Here is an 18,756-nt window from a genome sequence, read left to right as displayed (position 1 = left end):
CATGGGGAGGGGGAGGGGGGTCAGAAGTTTTCTTAGTTCTTGTTTATGAAGTTTATGGTTTGGACTGGCCTGTTGAGCGGCACTGGACCTCAGCACAGAAGGCAGGGGGGAAGAACCGCAACCAGATTTAGATTTTTCACCGAATCCGTGGACGTGTACGTACACAGAAAAACAGCTCCTTCTGGACCCGTCGGATAAACTATTTCTGCTTCATTGGTACGTCTCACTCACCAGTCGATTCTCTGACCACCTTCATGCAGCACTCTGACTCATATCAGACTCCGACGAGAGGTCAGAGCCACAGAAATGTGCTTGTGTGTTCAAAATCAGGAGTCACATTTCAATCCCGTCATGCCTGCTGACCAGGACTGCAGTGTTAGAGGTCGTCTGATGGGCCCTGTGCTCGTGACAACACCGGTTTCTGGTTCATGACCTTTGTCACACATTCTGTTCTCCTCCCCTTCTCTCTACAGTGTGCTGCCTAATAATGCAGAGGAATGAAAGGTCAGAGGTCGGGGGCAGTTACAGAACAGCACCCACAGGACCGTCAGCTTCTGAGCTTTAGTGGGGATCATTTTCATTATCGCTTCATTATCGTTTGGTCTATAAAATGTCAGGAAACGGGGAGAAATGCTTTTCACAGTTTCCTGAAGTCGAACATAACGTCTTCAACTTGGGTATTTGTCCGACTAACCCTCCGAAACCCACAAGTATTCAATTTACACTCCCATAAGACAAAGAAAACCGATAAATCTTTACAGTTTAGAGGCTGGGAAAAAAATTATTAATTGATCAACCAGTTAAGAAAATCATTTACAATGAATTTTCTGTCAATCACAGTACTAATGTAGAGTCGCAGCAAACACATAAAAATTCAAAGAAGACAAGATTCACCAGCTTCAAATTAAAAAGCGATCTCTACACAACCGCAGTAACTGTTCATATTAGTTTCTTACATTTATAAAATATGAGCTTTCAGATGCTGTTTACAAAAAAAGGGGAATCTTTGCATTTCCTGCCACTTTCTTGATTCTTGTGGCAGCTCATTCACCCTTCTCCCAACCCTGTCCTCCAGCTCTTCCTGGAGAATCCCGAGGGATATGTCATCCTTCAGGCGAGTTGTGGGTTTGCATTCAAATGACTTTAGATCCCTGAATCACCTCAACTGGCTCCTTTCAACGTAAAGAAAACACATTTCTGCAGCTTATTTATTTTTTATTACCCAAAGCTCATGTACTGTATGTACTATTAGCCATATATGGATCAATATTTGTTTCATATTTAGTTATTAAGGAATTTTGAACTACAACAAAACCCACCTCCCGACACCTACCTTTGCAGAGCGACACTCACGGAGAGATGACGCTCAGCTTTTTTAGTATCAGTCTTCATTTGACGCACATGTCTCCTCAGAGGAGTGAGACACATGTGGGATGCTGATGCCAGAGTCCAGGCCTCGCTCCATCTCCAGCTCCAGCTCCATCTCCAGCTCCATCCCTCCGCTGTCCGAGTACACTCCACCGGAGCTGGAGTCGTGATGGAGAGGATCGCAGGTGTAGGTGCTCTCCAAGGTTGAAGTCCGGTCCTGGTTGGAGAGGTGACTGGAGGAGGACTCGATGGAGATGAGATCATCAGGGAGCTCCAAGTGGATGTCACATGGGTCGACTGGGAGCAGGGACAGAGGGACCAAAGAGACTGGATCATGAAGAGGCGCCTTAACGAAAGAAAGAAAGACAGGAATTCATCATCTGGAAACACCTGTTCTGGAAAAGGCAGAGTAGTATTAAGAGAAAGAATAAATCATACCGGAGTCTTGGGTTGACTCTCAGTGGTTGGTGCAGCTTGTCTTGGTTTTTTCAGAACCACAGTGAGAAGTGGGACGAGGAGCAGAGAAATCAGCACGGCTCCCGCACTCAGCACAGGCAGCAGCCCTGTGCAAAGAAAGCACATACAGGTTTAACTAAAAAGGTACAAGCAACACAGCATACTGTCACAGCCGCGGTGAACAAGATGAATCAGCAGTGAGGCTGCAGAATGAGCTGAGCCAAGACGCCAGCAGGAGATGTCATTTGGACTCTGTTGCAAGACAGGGATTAGGTCTGGCACAGACAGAGACAGAGCAGTTTCCTGAGAGGCTGCCTGAGCTGGACCATGACCAGTTAACCCTATTTTGGTTTATTTTGCCTTTTCATCTTATAACCCCTTGAAATAGGACATGTTATAAAAAGTCCAGACACCCTAGATCATCAGTGACAGATCTGTTTATTGTCAAACTAAAGCTGGAGAAGAAGTAGTCAGTTTTTAGTACCACATATCTGGAATAACCTCAGAAAACCTGAGGTCTGCTGCACTCTTTTATCCTGGTTTTATATAATTATCTTCTATTTCATTTAGCTTCTTTTAAATCCTATTTATGTTTGTCTATATCTTGTCTCAATGCCGTTTGTGTCTGTAAAGCACTTTGAAAGGTGCTTTGCAAATTAACTTGTAATAAAACGGTATATTTGTAAGTTTTCTCTGGCGCTGAACGTGGTTTCTTCTTGGGAGCGGGTGGTGCCGATTGTCTCCTGACAAGAGCTTCAGCCATCTTTGTATTTACAAGACGAGAGGTTATAATACGTCCTCTGAGCAGCGCTACATCTTCAGGGCAGATTGGAGGTTACAGTGAGTCGCTGTCAGAAAGGGCTACCTGGTTAGCATGCTAACTCCGGAAAAGACACGATAGAGACTGGAGTTAACATTGACGTTGCTCTCCACTGCGCTGGAGACAGCTGTTGGCAAGTAAAGTTTGATGCTGAACTCGTAACATTTCTTCTAGACTAGTGAGTTTAATGCTAACCTTAGCTATATAGCAATAGCAAAACTTACAAATAGCTTATATAAAATGAAGTCATGTCTACTTGCAACCCACTGGCACTTGTTGCAAATGTGAAAGGTGTCAGCAGTGATTTTTCCCCTTTAGTCTCCTTCACACCTGATTTTGAGACCATCTCGACACATTGAGGGGCAGACTTCGGCGAAGCGGCCATGGAGAAGGTGGGGAAGGAGAAGTTGGCCACAGCGCAGTAGTTCTGACCCGGAGACAAACCAGAGAACTCCACAAAGGAGACCACCTCCTGGGTCCAAACCGTACGGCTCTGCAACAACACAAAACACCGGCCTTTTCCAAACAAAGATGGAAACAATTCACTGACTGCCTGCAATTACATTTTATCGCCAGCGTCAGTTTTCTTTACTATTTACACCATCAGGAATTTTATACTCTCAAACAACAACCACAAAAAAAAGTTACCAGGTAAAGACAAAGCATGCTAGACCTGGTATTCTGAGTGATTGAGCTTGTTGTACACAGTCACTGTTGTCCAGGGGTCAATCAGTTCAGAGATGGCACAGCACCTCTCCGGAGAGCACCCCCTGTTGGCAGCACAGGGGAACTGCACCCTCACCAACAGCTGCTCATCCTTCAGAGAGACTGAGACGGACGGAGGGCTGAAAGCTGGGTGGGCAGAGGAGGAGAGAGGAGCTGTTAATTACTGGCGATACCCACTCCAACATATTACTCATTAACGCAGGTCACGACACTTTTAAAAGCAGCTGTTTCAAAGCATGTGCCCCAGAGAGTTACAGAAACTGGACATTGTCACTGACTGAGGTCACTGTAGTCGAACTTGCGTGGTTTCATCCAGACAGTGGAGCTGGGGCTGAGGTGGACGCCGAGACGAATCATGTTGTATAGCTCAAAGTCTGAGAAGGCCCGAGAGACGTCACAGCTACGGGACGAGACCCAAACACACCACGGCACGTCCTGCCAGGGGTCCCTGCAACGCAAGAACACACAGTCATTTTATTTAGTTTACCGTTTTCTTTATTGTTCTGCTTAAGATTTTACTTTCATAGAGAGAACTGCTATAGAAAAGAATAGAAAGTGAATGCTTTGGTCATTTCTTTCAATTTCACTCAGTCTGGACAAATATACAGTTTATAATGCCCTTTCCATGTATGTAGAAATACTGTGTATATTATAGACTCACAGAGATGTACAGACTATAGAGCAGGGATGTGATGAATTTGGACTCACATTTTTATAGACTTGCTTTTAAGAATAACAGTTGTATTGCAGTATTATTGTTTGCATAACTACTCTGCCATCCATCTCTGCAGCATCTCATGTCATTGTTAGAAGATTATATATTTTAAACTTCACTTTTATAATTTTTTTTTATGTCAAATGAATATTCCTTCCTAAATGAAGATCACATTGTGCTTCTTGCACTTTAAAAATACACAAAAGTACTTTATATTTGTAGTCTATAATTAGCAGCTGATCTACAGCAGCGCAGAAATTTGACTGAAGTTATTTTTAAATGTCCAGGATAACAGTGTAGATAAATGTCACTGATCATATACAGGAAAATAATTTTATAGTATTTTACTACACACACAAAGAATCATGACAAACAAAGTTTTAAATATTACCAAATACTATACACACCGAAATACATAGTAACTATGAAGTTTATTTAGACAAAAATAGTAGCAATGAAAAATAAAATACAAAAACTGGTATATGAAGTATAACAGTATGACGTTACACCAATGTCTCGCTCTCTCTGTCTCTCTCTCACTCACACACACACACACACACACACACACACACACACACACACACACACACCAAGACTTACCCCTGCGTCTTCGTCTGCACGGTGTAGGTGGTATTAGGACTGGCATAGGGACAATCCCACCGCAGGAGGCAGCCTAAATCCAGTGATTCCACTGCGGTGTAACAGACTAACCCAGTCGACCCTGGGGAGATCGCACGAAACCCGTACACCAAAATAGGACACTCACACAGATACTCATTGACCTGCTAAGTCTGACTGTCACAACTTTGTTAACGCTTGCGGGCACGGAACCGTTGACTTAGTGCAAAAACGCAGCAAGCAGCCACAGAAAAGTAAAAGCACAATAACAACACGAGCAGTTTTCATTATCTGCAATACTCACCGGTAATGAGCAGGACGACCGCGACACACAACCCGACAGGTGCTCTCAACAGACGCGTGGCTACACCCGATGTCTCCATGGCAACTTAGCTGCCCTTGTGGATCAGGTGGGCAAGACTCTGATGGTCTTAACTACAGCTCGCACAGCACGGAGGAGGTGACCCCCTCCCCTTTAAAGCCGGACAAACACACCTGTAAAAAAAAAAAAAAAAAAAAAAAAAAAGACGCTGAGGCGCACATGCAATAAGCTGCAGGGGAGAATGATAGACTGGAGTCAGCAGGGAGGTGGGAGGGGAGGGGAGAGATAAGTATTTAATTGAAGGCTGGCGAATTTGTAAGAGAGAGGAAAGGCTGTAATCTATTTAAAGAGGGGGGCAGGAGAAAAATGGGAGACTGAGATAGTTAGAGGAAGAAGATGAAGTTATTTAATGATTTTGAAAATGTATTTAAAAAGGGGTGTTTTGCTGCTCCTGCTACTGGGAACTTACACCTTGATCACACAGGGAAAAATACAGATCTGAGTGATGTTCAACCAAACACTGATTTTGGTTTGGATGATTTTTTCTTCTTTCTTCTGGTGTGTGTGCATCTGTTTTGCCACAAACGTCATGGCGGTCATCCAATAATGGTTGAGTTATTTCAGTTAGGACCAACATGGCTTTAAAAAATAAAAAAAAAGTAAGAAACATATCAGTAGAAGATATCTGCATTCTCATCTTTTTATTCAATGCCATCTTTAAATAATAAGAATCTGTACATCTCTTAAGCAGGTCTTTGACCATTCATTCCCAAAAGTAATAATGATAATAGCTTCCTTATTAACAACAGTAATACAGGTGAAGTGCTTAACCAGGCAACCAGAGGGGCTGATAGAGATCATACAGCAACAAAAATAGTCATAAGAATGGTGTACAGCACACACTCTTTTACCCTTCCTCATACACATCCATCTCACACACACACACACACACACACACACACACACATACATATATAACTCAGCAGTGCACTATACACCTCTTGATAATTAAAGACATGAAAGCAAAAACTGCCTGTTCATTCAGAAACAGCACCAAAACATCAAAAATCATTGCAACAGTAATACTAAGCTTAACATTCCTCATTCCTCATCATCATCATCATCATCATCATCATCATCATCATTAATATCATCATCAGTCATAAGAATCTTTACATCTGCAAATATACAGGATCTAACCGGCTGGGCCCCAAACTGGAGTGTTTAACATGCTGATCAGTTCTGGATGCTGCCGATCGTCTGTCAGATCTACGCAGGCACAGCTGACATCTCAAGTTGTGTCGCCCTCAGCCCAGCAGAGGGCGACACACAAAAGAAAGAAGAAGAAGAAAGAACAAAAAAATCCACCAGCAAAGATGCCACAGCTTTCATGGAGAAAGTCAAATCAACCAACGTCTGGAGTGTGTTTTAGGGAAACCAGCTCTCTGCACTAAAAAGTGAGTCTGGAAAATAGGCAGAGTATTGCTGTGTTAAAATCTGTGCAAACTTTAAGAAGACCCACTTAATTTCCAGGGAAGAGCTTTAGATGCAGAGTTTCCACACGTGTCTTTGCTGCGAGTATTTGGTGTCGAGAAGTCTGGGTTTATGTCTGCGGCCCCGGCAGGGCCAGTCCCGGCTCCAGGCTGGTGGTGGTGGTCGTGGGGGTAGGGGAGGGCGGCAGACCCTTGGGTCCCGGACAAAGCAGCCCACGTGAGGCTGCGTGGTCCCCGTTCAGGTTCTTGTAGGGGTTTCTGCGCGGCGGAGCTCGGAGGCAAATGGAGGGGAAGCGGAGGCCGGCGAGGCAGCAGCCCGGGCAGGAGATCACCTCCTCCTGGTCCAGAGAGTGGCCGCTGCTGGAGCCAAAGGGGGACGAACCGGCGGGGTCGCTGGGAGGGGAGTGGTAGCCGTTGTTGTTGGTCGTGGTGGCGGCATTGGTGGTAGGGGTGCTCCATCCCAGCGGTCGGCTTACGACCACATTGTTGTTGTCTAAATGAGAGAGGGGAGGCAGGCACGGAGGCCCGTTTGAGATGGCGGACCCCCAGCCGTTAGAAAAGGGAGTGGGGGAGGGTTGGAGGGGACTGGAGGATTTGGAGTAAGGAGATGAAGTGCTGTCTTGTGTGTCTGGAGAGCTTGTGCAATCCATGGGCTCCTCCTCTTCCTCCTCCCCCTCCTCCTCCTCCTGGTCCAGTGACAGGGGCTCAAGGGACAGAGGAAGACCTGAGTCACCTGCCTGGTGCCTCCCACTCCCCTCCCCGATGTCCTTCTCTTCTCCCAACAGTGTGTCTTCCTCGCTCTCGCCGTTTGTCTCCCCGTTTATCTCCGACGTCGACTCTTCCTCAGTGAGGACAGTGTTCGGCGCCGACGTGAGGTGAGGAGGGGGCGTGCAAGGCAGCGAGTGGCAGCGCCTGTGCCTCCTGGGCAGGTCGACGCCGTCGGCCTCGGACGCAGAGGAGTCGTCACAGTCTGGTGGCGGGGGCAGAGTGAAGGTCAGGGAGATGACCGACTTGCTGGGAGTGTCGAACAGCTTGATCTTGCCGCCTTTGAGGTCCTCCCTCTGAGAGAAGGGGTTGACCCGAGTGGGAGGTGCCAGGTTAACAGAGGGGGGTGTGTCCGGGGGGTGCAGCATGTCGGACTTGCTGCGGGAGAGGCGAGGGTCTGAAGGGAGGCAGAGGGATCGTCTTCGCAGGGGTCCAAGAGCCGGAGAAACAGCTTTAAGAGAATAAAGCAACCAGGGTGAGAGGCGGTAACGTGCAGGAACAAGTATTGGTCGACTCTCTACAGGCGACTCACCTTTGACCGCCGGCTCGTCCTTCTGTTTCCTCTCAGCCTGTCTCCTCTCCAGCTCTGCTACGATTTGGGAAAAGGATGGACGGAGCGTTGCATTCATCTGGCAGGAAAGAGAGATTCAACAGATTGAACAAGAGCTTGATGGACAGCAGAGGCAGTGCTCGGAAAAAAAACGATGCTTCCTGATCGATATCTTTAACTGCGGCACCTTTTCATTCTTGCGATCTGACCTTATCTACCTATAACAACAATGGCGTTCAGGCGCTTAAACAAAGGTTATTGCTCTTATCGTGACAGGACCATTAAAGGTGAAACATACAGAGCTCCAGCAATATTCCACATCTGGAACAAAAGAGGAAACACAAAAGCTGCTTTTCCTCCTCACAATAAACTTCATCATTTGATTCCCGTTTCCTCATTTGCTGTTTAGAAACCATTTTGTTGAACATACATGAATTAAAGTTGAACATTTCATGATGTTGTGAAAGTGTTGTTTTTCTGAGGGTGTTTCTCTCTTTATGCCTGCACACATAAAAACATTTTACACACTATTCAGAACCTAAAATCAGCTCGTTTGCTGCGTTTCCTGATTTATTACACTACTTTCATTTCCTTGTGCCAAAGAAGAGATATCTAAGTCACAAATGTTTTATGACGAGCAGAACAAGGCGTGCATTTGACTTTATGCCGCTCTGTTCACGTTAATGTACATTCAGGTCAGACTTGTGCTGCGATACAAGTGTTACTATGTCCAACCTAAAGACTCAATTAACTCAAGAGACCGACATACAGTACATACTGAAGTTCATGTCTCATAAGGTGCTTTTAATCCCAAAGTTCTTCAGACTGTCATGTGACAACAGCAACGACAGGTGAAAGGCAGGAGAAGAAGAAAAGGAGGAAGAGCAGAATGAACTGAGAAGACAGGGAGGGAATGAATCATAAATCAGTGTTTCTTACATTACAGCAGGCGATGGCCAGGTCCAAGAAGTCTGGAGGACAGTCTCCCACCAACTGCTGAAAGGCCTCCACATCCAGACCAAAGTCCTGTAGAAAAACACAAAGAAATTTGGATCGGTTTTCTTTAATTGTTCTACCAAAAAGCCCCAGGAGGGAGAAATGAATGAGAGTTTAACACTGATGCTGCATCTTAAATCTACACTTCACACTACGTGTATACAGAACCCCATTTATTATTACATATGCCATGATTGCATTTAGTATACAACAGATTTATTTGTTGTTTGTGGCAGAAGGAAATGTCAAACTGCAAATTTGGAGTGTTGTTAGACAAAAACAAAGTAAACCATTTTGCAATTTGTTTAGAATTTTTTGCAGCCGTGAGCAGTTCCCATATTACGTCTGTGCATTGCAGTGTGGGACAATAAAAATCAGTTTCTAACATACTTAGCTCAACTTAAAATCTACTGCGAATACTTATCTAATGCGGGACTGGGTGAACAATCATGGTCTAAAATCGAAAAGCATAACTGAGACTTATTTAGTTTTGAGACATGCACTCTTCTGTCAAGATATGAAAGTCAACTTCCTGTTTGTCCAAGATGACAATCAGCAGTAGAAATAAGATATCTACCGTTTGACATATTTTTCAAAATCATATCTGACATGTTGCAACTGTTGCTTAAAGTTGCAAATCATTTTGACACACTCCTTTCACAACAGTCATGAGGAGGAAGCACTTTTGAAATACAAGGAAAACTTAATACAGTAATTATCCAAGAAGAACACTTGCATATTTTTAAGAATGACTTCACTATAAAGAATTTTTCCACACACACACACACACACACACAATGAAGTGAGTCGTGCATGAGATGATGAGTACGTGATGATAAAGGAGAGGGGGAATCGTTGAGGCGCTGTGATGAAAACGTTGTCAGGTTGTACCTCAGTGCGCGGCAGGATGTCAGGGTCGGCCTGTATCCTCGCAATGATCTCACACAGGATGATGCCGTACGCAAACACGTCCACCTGCAGAGAGGAAGACGAGTCCATGAACAAGTATTATATTCTTACTTTTTACTGCTTATACTCTGGATCTTATTGTTACTGCTCTGGTGACTTGATTAACTTTTATTTAACCAAACTTCATAAAATCATTGTTGATTTTTTAATGTACAGCTTCGACAAAAACACTCAAATATTCTGGTGAACAGATTAAAAAACTAAAATTGGAATTATTAGTTCATTTTTGTTTTCAAGTAAGTCAAGTTTGTCTTTAAAGTCTTTAATTTCTCTCAGGTTACAATTAAATATGTTTAACTTAACTACACATTTTTATTGCAGCTCTGAAAGCCTGATTATGCAAGTTATGTGGATTTGTATTTTTCTTTTTTTAGACTTTTTCCAATATAATCTAAATATAGCCACTGCATCCTGGATGTGGCTTATACTTATTTGTAGTTCCATGAAGCCCAGACAGGCTGCGTAACACTAAAAACATTATAATCAGCACTTAAATGCAACCCTAGCAGGCAATCAAGATTTCCACGAAGCCGTACAGAAAACACTCGTAACCCAGGCCAATACGCGCGCCTCTTACATAACTGGATTCCTGCTTGCCTTCAACATAATAACTGATTTATTAAATATTTATTGCTTTATTTCACTGTCTGGATCCTGGGTTTATTTGAGCAGCTTTCATCACGCCCACTGTGGACCTTGAACTCTTGCAACAGTCGGCAGCTGGAGGGAAAATTAAGGAAGGAATCCGTCAGTACCTTCTCATTATACACCTCTCCTCGGAGCACCTCCGGGGCCATCCAGTAGGGGGAGCCGACGACAGCAAGAGGCTCCTGGTCTTCCTCCTCACTGCAGGGAAGAGAAGAGGAAGGGATGGATGGATGGATGGATGAGAGAAACAAGAGGGTTAGCGTGATGTTAAACCAGCATTATTAGCTTTAAAAAGGTTCTTGCTTTATTCACTTTTGTGGATCCTTCCTCACAAAATATCACAGATCAGGACAACAGTCATGTTTCTTAAAGCACATATGAATCAGTTAAAAATGAGTGAATGAACAATAATTCTTCACAAAAACAGGCCGACGTTTTTATTGTTTTTACTGAGGTTGGTCCAAAACCACCTGAAATAAAAGGATTGACTGCAACACCAAATGACGTCTAATAAAATGGCTGTATCTTCTTCATTTGAAATATTTTCAGCTTTTTATATTATATTAAAATCTCTCCTTGTGCCTTCAGAACTTATAATGGCCATTTTCACAGTTTTGACATTTTGACTCAACAATCACCAATTAACTTGAAAAAAAATTGTTGAAAATTGTTTCTTTAAGGGCATAAAACACACAAATTTTGACTTTGTCCGACAAATTCTCTTAACGTACATCTGGTGAAACTTCTAGTTACAACTGAAACCATATTCCTGGAGGATCAGATTCTCGGTGGTGAGGATTTGCTTCTCCTTCTACTGGTCGGACAAAGTGAGGCAATTTGAAGACGTCATCTTTGATTTCCAGGACTTGTGATGGGCATTTATCATTTTCTGACAGTTTCTTGGACCAAAACGATTATAAAAAATGAGGAGAAAATTAAATCAGTAGAGCAATCAATGATGGAAAGGTAGTAAAAGGGGATGATGAGGATGACTACATGACTTCACCCGACAGCGATGCATGAGGAACAACAAAAAATATTTTCCTATATTCTTCATTCAGGATTTCTGAAGATGACAACAGATTAACAAGTCAGACAGGAACAGTTGTGCAAGCAGGCATCATGCTCCAGTTCATTAACGCAAAACCCAATCAAGAGGGTTTTATGGGATGAAACTTGGCTCTGTGCAAGTGTGTGTGTGTGTGTAGCTCTTTTGTATCTAAGAAACCACAATGTTTTTCAGTTATACAGCGATATCATTGTGAAATTTAAGCAGAATAAAAAAGGAAGGAACACAAGAATGTGCAAGGACAACGTGCTTGCACACATGCCTGCACGCACACACACACGCGCGCACACACACACACGCGCACACACACACACACACACACACACACCCTGCTGGCAGATACTTCCTCTCTGTGCTATTTCCATCTGCTACTGTGAGCTATGATACTGCAGAAAATACGAGCAGGGAAGTGATGGCAGAGACGGTCATGGCTCCCAACGTAAACAACATTTGGAGAAGTGGACCCGACAGAATCAAGAGTAGAGAAAGCTGCAGAGGGAAAAACAGCTACAGAAAAACTTAGAAATTAACACAAAATAATTACAGAACGACTCAAAAAGGAAACTACAGGAGCGTAAAGGACACAAGAGTGACTTCTTATACGAGGGCCAGGAGAGATCCAGTAAGGCAGAGCGCAAAAATAGGAGGACTGGAATAGTTTGACCTTATTTGGAGTGCTTTTCCTAAACCCCCTTCATCTCCTCTCCTTCTCTCCTTCCCTCTTTCCTTCCATGCCACAAGCACAGTGGTAGCACTCCAACACAAACACATTGAAGAGGGGTTGTCAACATCATCCATTCTCTGCTAGCGCCTTGCTACAGGATACAACAGTATTTGACTAAAATAAAAAGCAAACATGCCCTTGAAAAATGACGGAGCCGCAATTCACCAGCTGCTTTGGAAAGAGACACCGGAGCAAACAGAGGCTTCATGTTTGATAGGTGCAGGAATGCAACAATGACACACACACACACACACACACACACACACACACACACACACACACACACAGTCAGGTGGAAGCCTCTGCCTCACATGTGAAAAATAAAAGCTTAGTTAGCTTTGTTTGTATCTTGATGCACATTTGACCCCTCACAGGACGGTCCTGGAGGATATTTTTGGTTTGTTGTTTTTTTGTTTTTGAAGCAGAAATTTATCAGAACAAAGTTTAGTCGAAAGCATGAGAACCACAGAGGTTAACAGCCTTTCAACCCCCCCCGACAATGACGCACCACTTGTGTAAACACAAAAGGTGGCTGGGCACAAACAAACAGATCCAGTGGAAACAGAACACACAGTCACAACACACACACACACACACACACACACACACACAGAAAAGGGGAGGCCAGGTTACAGTGGCAGCTGTCTCGTCTCAGCAAGAAGTCGTGTGTTTGCTAAACGACTGCAGACACGTCGGGGAGGGGAGGACGAGGAGCTAATGGCACACGAGTGTGTGTCAGCTGTGTGTGTGTGTTTGTGTGTGTGGGCAGGAGTCTTGAGACACTGGCTGCTGTGTTTCTTTAAGGTCACCCTCGACATCCCAACTATTCAGCGGCTGCTCTACATCATTATCAACCGAGTGCTGATTTGTTTATGGAGAAATAATAATAATCATAAAGACGACAAATCGTTTCATTTCAGTCTTGGACTTTTATGGATGTCGAGGCGAAGTGGGGTCAAGTTGTAGCGTGACACTCTTGGCACAAAAGAAAGATAAACAAAAAGTACATTTGTGTAAGTTATACACTTAATTATCTACTCGTACTTTCCTAGAATATTTCCATTTTGGGGCTAGTTTTGCTTTTTGGCAAATATACTTATTTACAGTTTCTCCAAGAGTTGCATAAGAAGATTGATAACACTCATTTGAGAGTGTTGTGTATGAAGATAGAGCAGTGATTAGCCTAGCTTAGCATAAAGGCAGGAAGCAGATACAGTACAGTTCATGAACCCTTTGGAAAGACCTACATTGGTTCGTCATAAAATCTGATCTTCATCACAGTCACAAGCTTGGACAAACACAATGTCCCCAAGATAATGTCACACAAGCAATTATAACCTTTCGTGTCTTTATTAAAAACACAGCCATTAAATATTCACAGTGCTGCCGGAGAAAGTAGATTTAATAACTGGTCGAACCTCCTCTGGCAGCAATGACGTCAAACAAGCTCTTCCAGTAGCTGCTGGAGGAATTTTGGACCATTCAGCTCAGACAGACTCTGAGCGCGTCCTCCTCTGGGTCATCCCTCAGCATCTCTGCTGGATTAAGATCTGGGCTCCGACTCCAGAACGTGGATTTTCTGTGTTTGAAGTCATTCTGTGGTGGATTTACTTTGATGTTTGGGGTCCTTGTCCTCGCTGCAATCACCCAGCTTCTCCTGAGCTTCAGCAGGTGGACGGACACCCAGACATTATCCAGTAAGACACCTTCATAAACTTGGGAATTCATTTTCCTCTCCATGATGTTGACCTTAAACCAGAAAATATCCACGCTCCTCTGCAGGTTCAATACATGATTTTTCCCCTCCACTGACACCATGAGACACAAAGTCTTTTCAGATTTTTTAAGAAGCATCATTAACTGCTTTACTGCTGACACTTTTGCACGAGTTAAATGTTGAAATCTGAACTTTTTCCTTCATTGTAATGGCATATTTTCCCCACTGTGGTATTACTACTCTTAGTTAAGTCAAGAATTTGACCATCTGACACCATGAGAGACATGATGTCACTGGAAAACCAGCTGTAGAAAATAAAAAACACACATCAGAGGAGGGCTGTAACTCCGCTGGTCGTTCAGTCAGCACGGGCCAGCGGTAAATTGATGGCCGGGAATAAAACAAGCCACATAAATGTCAGTGCGTATTAAAACACACAGCTGCAAACACAGAGGAAGAGGCAGAGAGAGACCGTGGTGCGTCACAGCCAGTCAGATTAAATATTAACACCACCTCTGTGAGTCAAGCTGCTGTCTGTCCTGCCACCTCCCCCTTGAAACAACGCTCGACAATATTAATAATAATAGTTCCACGGAGAGCGAGCAGTGTTTGGAGAGGGGGATTAACCACAACATGTGCCTGCACACTCTGGAAAAAACCTGACTGTGCGTTGGATGTGAGTAACGGGTCTGTGTGATTGTGTCTCATCGGAGAAAAGAGAAGCTGAGGGAGGCATTTTTCTAAAACACTTTGCACTGAGAGATACGGCACGACAGATAAATAAGACAAAAGGGAGAAGCGGAGGAATGGCATTTATTGAGCGCGACTTATCTAATCACGGGGTGTCGATAGAAGTTTTGATGAATGGACTCACCTGTAATCTGGGATTTTCTCCGCCAGGCCAAAGTCTCCCACCACAGCCGAGCACACGCTGCCCTCCCAGCGCACCAGGCAGTTCTGCACACGGGGTCAGAGGTCACACACGCATCACTTAAAATCAGCGAGCATTTCAACAGAGATTGAAGATTTTAATTTTGCAGAGCTTTTCATTTGCAATGAGGCATTTTCTAGGAGGCCATCTTTAAGTCTTCAGCTGCGGAGCGACAGCAGCCGAGAAACTGCTGATGTTTAATTTGCCTATCCATCAGAAATGAACAGAAATGGTTGATTTCTGTGTTTTTGCACAATGTCAGTGTCTTAGCAGCTAAATGACCACAATCTCCACTCAAATCTGATCTGCAGTATTTTCCAGCATGTTAACATTTCCTTTGTGGGCTTGTTACAGCTCGAAGGCAGCTACTTTTTTTTTTTTTGAGTTTGTTTTTCTATTGCTGCTCCCTGTTATGTGGACAGATTGATGTTGGAGGCTTGTGCCAAATCGCTGGTTTGTACAAGGCTAGATTAACAAAAGGGCAAAGCTGCAACTGTCCAGGATCCCCAGAGACTTCAGGGGCCCTTAAAACTCCAGGTTCAATATCAGGCAAGTAGTTTGTCGTATTTTTAATGTTTGGTAAAACTGTATGCGCTATGCTAGATCACAATATAAACTGGAAAGATAAGGGGCCTTAAGGCAAAACCTGCATCGTGTCAGTTTGTGTTCCAGCATGAATCTGTGAAGTGACTGTAGTTTACTGTGCATCAGTGCATGTAATACAAATGTATCGCTACCTTAGGAGCAGACTCCCAGTGGAGCATCAGTCTGCACTGATGTGTGTGTACTGTACGTGGGCACTGATGCGTGTGTGTTTGTCGTCACCTTGGAGGTGAGGTCCCTGTGGAAGATGCCCTTGCTGTGCAGGTACTGCAGTCCCCGGGCGATGTCCAGAGCGAGGCTGAGGCGCACGCTCCACGACAGGTACACGTCACTGCCCAACAGCTGCTCCAAGTTACCACCGTTGATGTACTGGATCATCAGGATAAACAGCAACACAAGAGCTTCATTAGTAATGTACAGTGTGTGTGTGTGTGTGTGTGTGTGTGTGTGTGTGTGTGTGTAGATTAATGATTTAAACCTTGTGACAATTAAAAAAGCCAAACATCTAGAGGTTTCAGCTTCTCACATGTGAGGATTTCAGGCTTTTCTCCATTTTATATCTTTTTTAAATTGAATATTTTGGGGGTTTTGGACAATAAGTCAAACAAAACAAGCCACTCGTTTGTGGCATTTTGCTTTTTTTTTGGACGGTGACAGTTCAGATAGAAACAGGAAACATGGGGAAAGAAGGAGAGGATGTCGTGGGTGGCATCGTGTGCATCTTAACCAGAAGGCTACCCCCCCCCCTTATTTCCCCCTGACATTTCATAGACTAAACCGACTAAAGTTTAAGTGTGATCCAGAGTCCATCAACTAAACTTCTCAATAAACCTCATTATTTTTTAATTCAATGATAACAAAAAAAAAAAAAAAAAAAAAAAAAAAAATCATTTTTAAAATCACCTCGCCTGAAACCTGCTGAGCTGCTGGATCATCACAACATGAGGAAAAGCTTTAGAAATACAAATGCTGCCAGCGCAGGCGTCAGAACACCAAATCCCCCACTCATCCCCTGATCCATTTCCTTTTCACTGATGTCCTGCTCAGTTGCCGAGGCAACGTCAGGTAAACCCATCACATGTAAGAAACAGGTGAAATGTCATGAACTGCCCGACCCCAGTCAGCTGGGGCCTCATTGTTCAGGCAGTCAAAGAATAGATGCTCGTACAGCGCATTAGATAACAGGAAGTTCATGTTTTAAACTTTAATGAATGACACTGCTAGCATTTAATTTAAAAAAAATATGTAGACTTTGTAGTTATTTTAGGTTTACAGCAGAGAAATAGAAGCAACATTCAACAAGCAGAGAGATCTGAATAAAGACAGAGTACGTAAATAATTCATAACAACAGGATTTTAGTGAGCGGTACATTAACTGCAGTTGGTGTTTCAAGCGGAGAGATGTCATAACGCTGCATAATTAACCGTCTTATCCATCTATCTAATTGCAACTAGATATTGTATCTAAATGAATCCGCCCGAGGTCATGATTTGTTATCAGAGAATAAAGGTGAATCTGATTCTTAAAAATACCAAATATACTGATTAACGTCTTACCTCTGTGAGAGCGTGAAGCTGCCCTTCATGGACACACACTCCTATGAACCTGAGTATGTTAGGGTGGGACAGTCTGTTCATGAGCTGGACCTCCCTGAGCATGTTGGCTCTGTTGCTGGCCAGGATGTTCATCTTCAGGGCCATCACCTGGCCTGACACACGATGTTGCACCTGAATCACAACAACAACAATAAATGCTCCATTTTCATCAACAGAAATGATACAGTGAAAAGATTTCAAAACTGACAGTTCAACATTGTTTGTGTAGAAATCAGAAAACTGGGGAAATGATGCAATTTAGCGACAGAAAATATACTTTTTAAAAAACAAAATCTGGCTCAACAGACTCTCGGTGCTTGTTCCACTTTTCGCAGCAACATGACAGCAGATGGAAAACATTATTCAAAGCACCTCACAGTACACATGAGCACATAAAACTGGACAGGACAGGCCTGCAGCGCAGTATTTATGATGATAATATATTATCCATAGATAAAATCACATGGGTTAACACTATCTGAAGTAATAAAACAAAACTCCCACATAGTGCCGACTAATATTTGTGCCAAGGTGCTTTTGGAAACTGGCCATTTAACATTAGGGGGTCAGATGAGTTTCTTCATATGTTTTGGCTGCTTCTCTGTGGCGACCTGCTGCCACGGCAGCGTCTGTGTCTGGTATGGTAACCATGGAGACACGACATGCTTCCCCTCAGGCTACATGTTTGTGCATATTTGCTTGGCAAGACGTCCAAAGAGGCGCAAGCACACAAGCAGCAGACGAGTCTGCAGAGAGAGAAAGTCAGAGGTGTTTAAGTCTGCTGGTGGGTGTGTGTGTGTGTGTGTGTGTGTGTGTGTGTGTGAGAAATCGCAGTACTATGTGTGTAACTGCCAGTGTTAAGATATTGAAGAAGTAAGTGTGAAGAAGTGAGTGTGAAGGCGAGTGTTGGTATTGAATAGAAAGAACTGCTGTTAAATTTTCTTATAATTCTCTTGACAAATTTGTGTATATTATATCACTTTCTGTCATTCAATATGTTTTAGAGCTTAAAGTATATTTACATATTTGATCCAAGACTCGACTAACGACCCTGAATAGTATCGAAAAACATCTTTAACTTATACGCCAACATGCCAACGATGTCACATTATGGCATTGGAAAAAGGAAAAGTTCACCAGAGTCGTTATGGTTCATCCTCTGGGGACCATGAAAGTCCAACAGTTGTTGAGATATTTCAGTCCGGACCAAAGTCGAAGACTGACATTGCAACCTCTATAGTAAAATAACAATAAAAAAAAAAGATCTAGTGTTTGGTGCCAATCAAAATCTTGCTTGCTCTTTTATTTTAAGCAACAGTTAACAGCTGTAGAAAAACATATTTCTCAAATCAAGGTACTGATAAAAGTACAATTATGATATTACTGCCAAACTACATCATCATATAAACACTATTTAGTTATTGAAAAACTTATAACAATACCTAGCCCGACTGAACAGACCTGTCAATCACTGAGTAACTGCTACTAATTTGTGTTTTTAATTTTGGTTGTGAAGTGACACTTGTTTGCATTTTGGATCAGGAATCAGACTTTTACTGCCTGACTGCAAACCAAATTTCCTTTGAGCTATTAATAAAGTAGAACTGGCACTTGAGGGTTTCAGGTTGTTTCTTCATTAGTGACATGAGAGTGTAATGAAAGACATAGGG

General features: G+C 43.3%; 2 protein-coding genes across 2 annotated transcripts in view; both read right to left on the bottom strand.

Annotated features, from left to right (window-relative positions):
* The window catches only part of LOC147817251 (uncharacterized), a 6,066-nt gene extending 901 nt beyond the window's left edge, over nt 1-5,165 (bottom strand). The window contains exons 1-7 of the mRNA XM_087171265.1: nt 5,008-5,165; nt 4,686-4,806; nt 3,649-3,818; nt 3,318-3,496; nt 2,975-3,137; nt 1,807-1,931; nt 1,334-1,714 (exon numbers count right to left, since the gene is read on the bottom strand). Coding sequence (XP_087027391.1) covers nt 1,382-1,714; nt 1,807-1,931; nt 2,975-3,137; nt 3,318-3,496; nt 3,649-3,818; nt 4,686-4,806; nt 5,008-5,086 — 1,170 coding nt within the window. The 5' untranslated portion in view covers nt 5,087-5,165 and the 3' untranslated portion in view covers nt 1,334-1,381. The remainder of the gene's footprint in view (nt 1-1,333; nt 1,715-1,806; nt 1,932-2,974; nt 3,138-3,317; nt 3,497-3,648; nt 3,819-4,685; nt 4,807-5,007) is intronic.
* A 546-nt stretch (nt 5,166-5,711) lies between these two features.
* The window catches only part of tesk1b (testis associated actin remodelling kinase 1b), a 25,769-nt gene continuing 12,724 nt past the window's right edge, over nt 5,712-18,756 (bottom strand). The window contains exons 3-10 of the mRNA XM_023396832.2: nt 17,048-17,218; nt 15,713-15,859; nt 14,831-14,913; nt 10,554-10,644; nt 9,721-9,804; nt 8,773-8,859; nt 7,816-7,912; nt 5,712-7,734 (exon numbers count right to left, since the gene is read on the bottom strand). Of these exons, the coding sequence (XP_023252600.1) occupies nt 6,629-7,734; nt 7,816-7,912; nt 8,773-8,859; nt 9,721-9,804; nt 10,554-10,644; nt 14,831-14,913; nt 15,713-15,859; nt 17,048-17,218 (1,866 nt within the window). The 3' untranslated portion in view covers nt 5,712-6,628. The remainder of the gene's footprint in view (nt 7,735-7,815; nt 7,913-8,772; nt 8,860-9,720; nt 9,805-10,553; nt 10,645-14,830; nt 14,914-15,712; nt 15,860-17,047; nt 17,219-18,756) is intronic.

Source organism: Seriola lalandi, unplaced genomic scaffold (genome assembly GCF_002814215.2).
Source record: "Seriola lalandi dorsalis isolate HSWRI2012SDOR001 ecotype SW California unplaced genomic scaffold, Sedor1 jcf7180002054983, whole genome shotgun sequence".
NCBI classification, from domain to species: Eukaryota; Metazoa; Chordata; class Actinopteri; order Carangiformes; family Carangidae; genus Seriola; species Seriola lalandi.
Note: the sequence above shows the minus strand (reverse complement) of the source record. Positions and strands in the feature narration are given on the sequence as shown.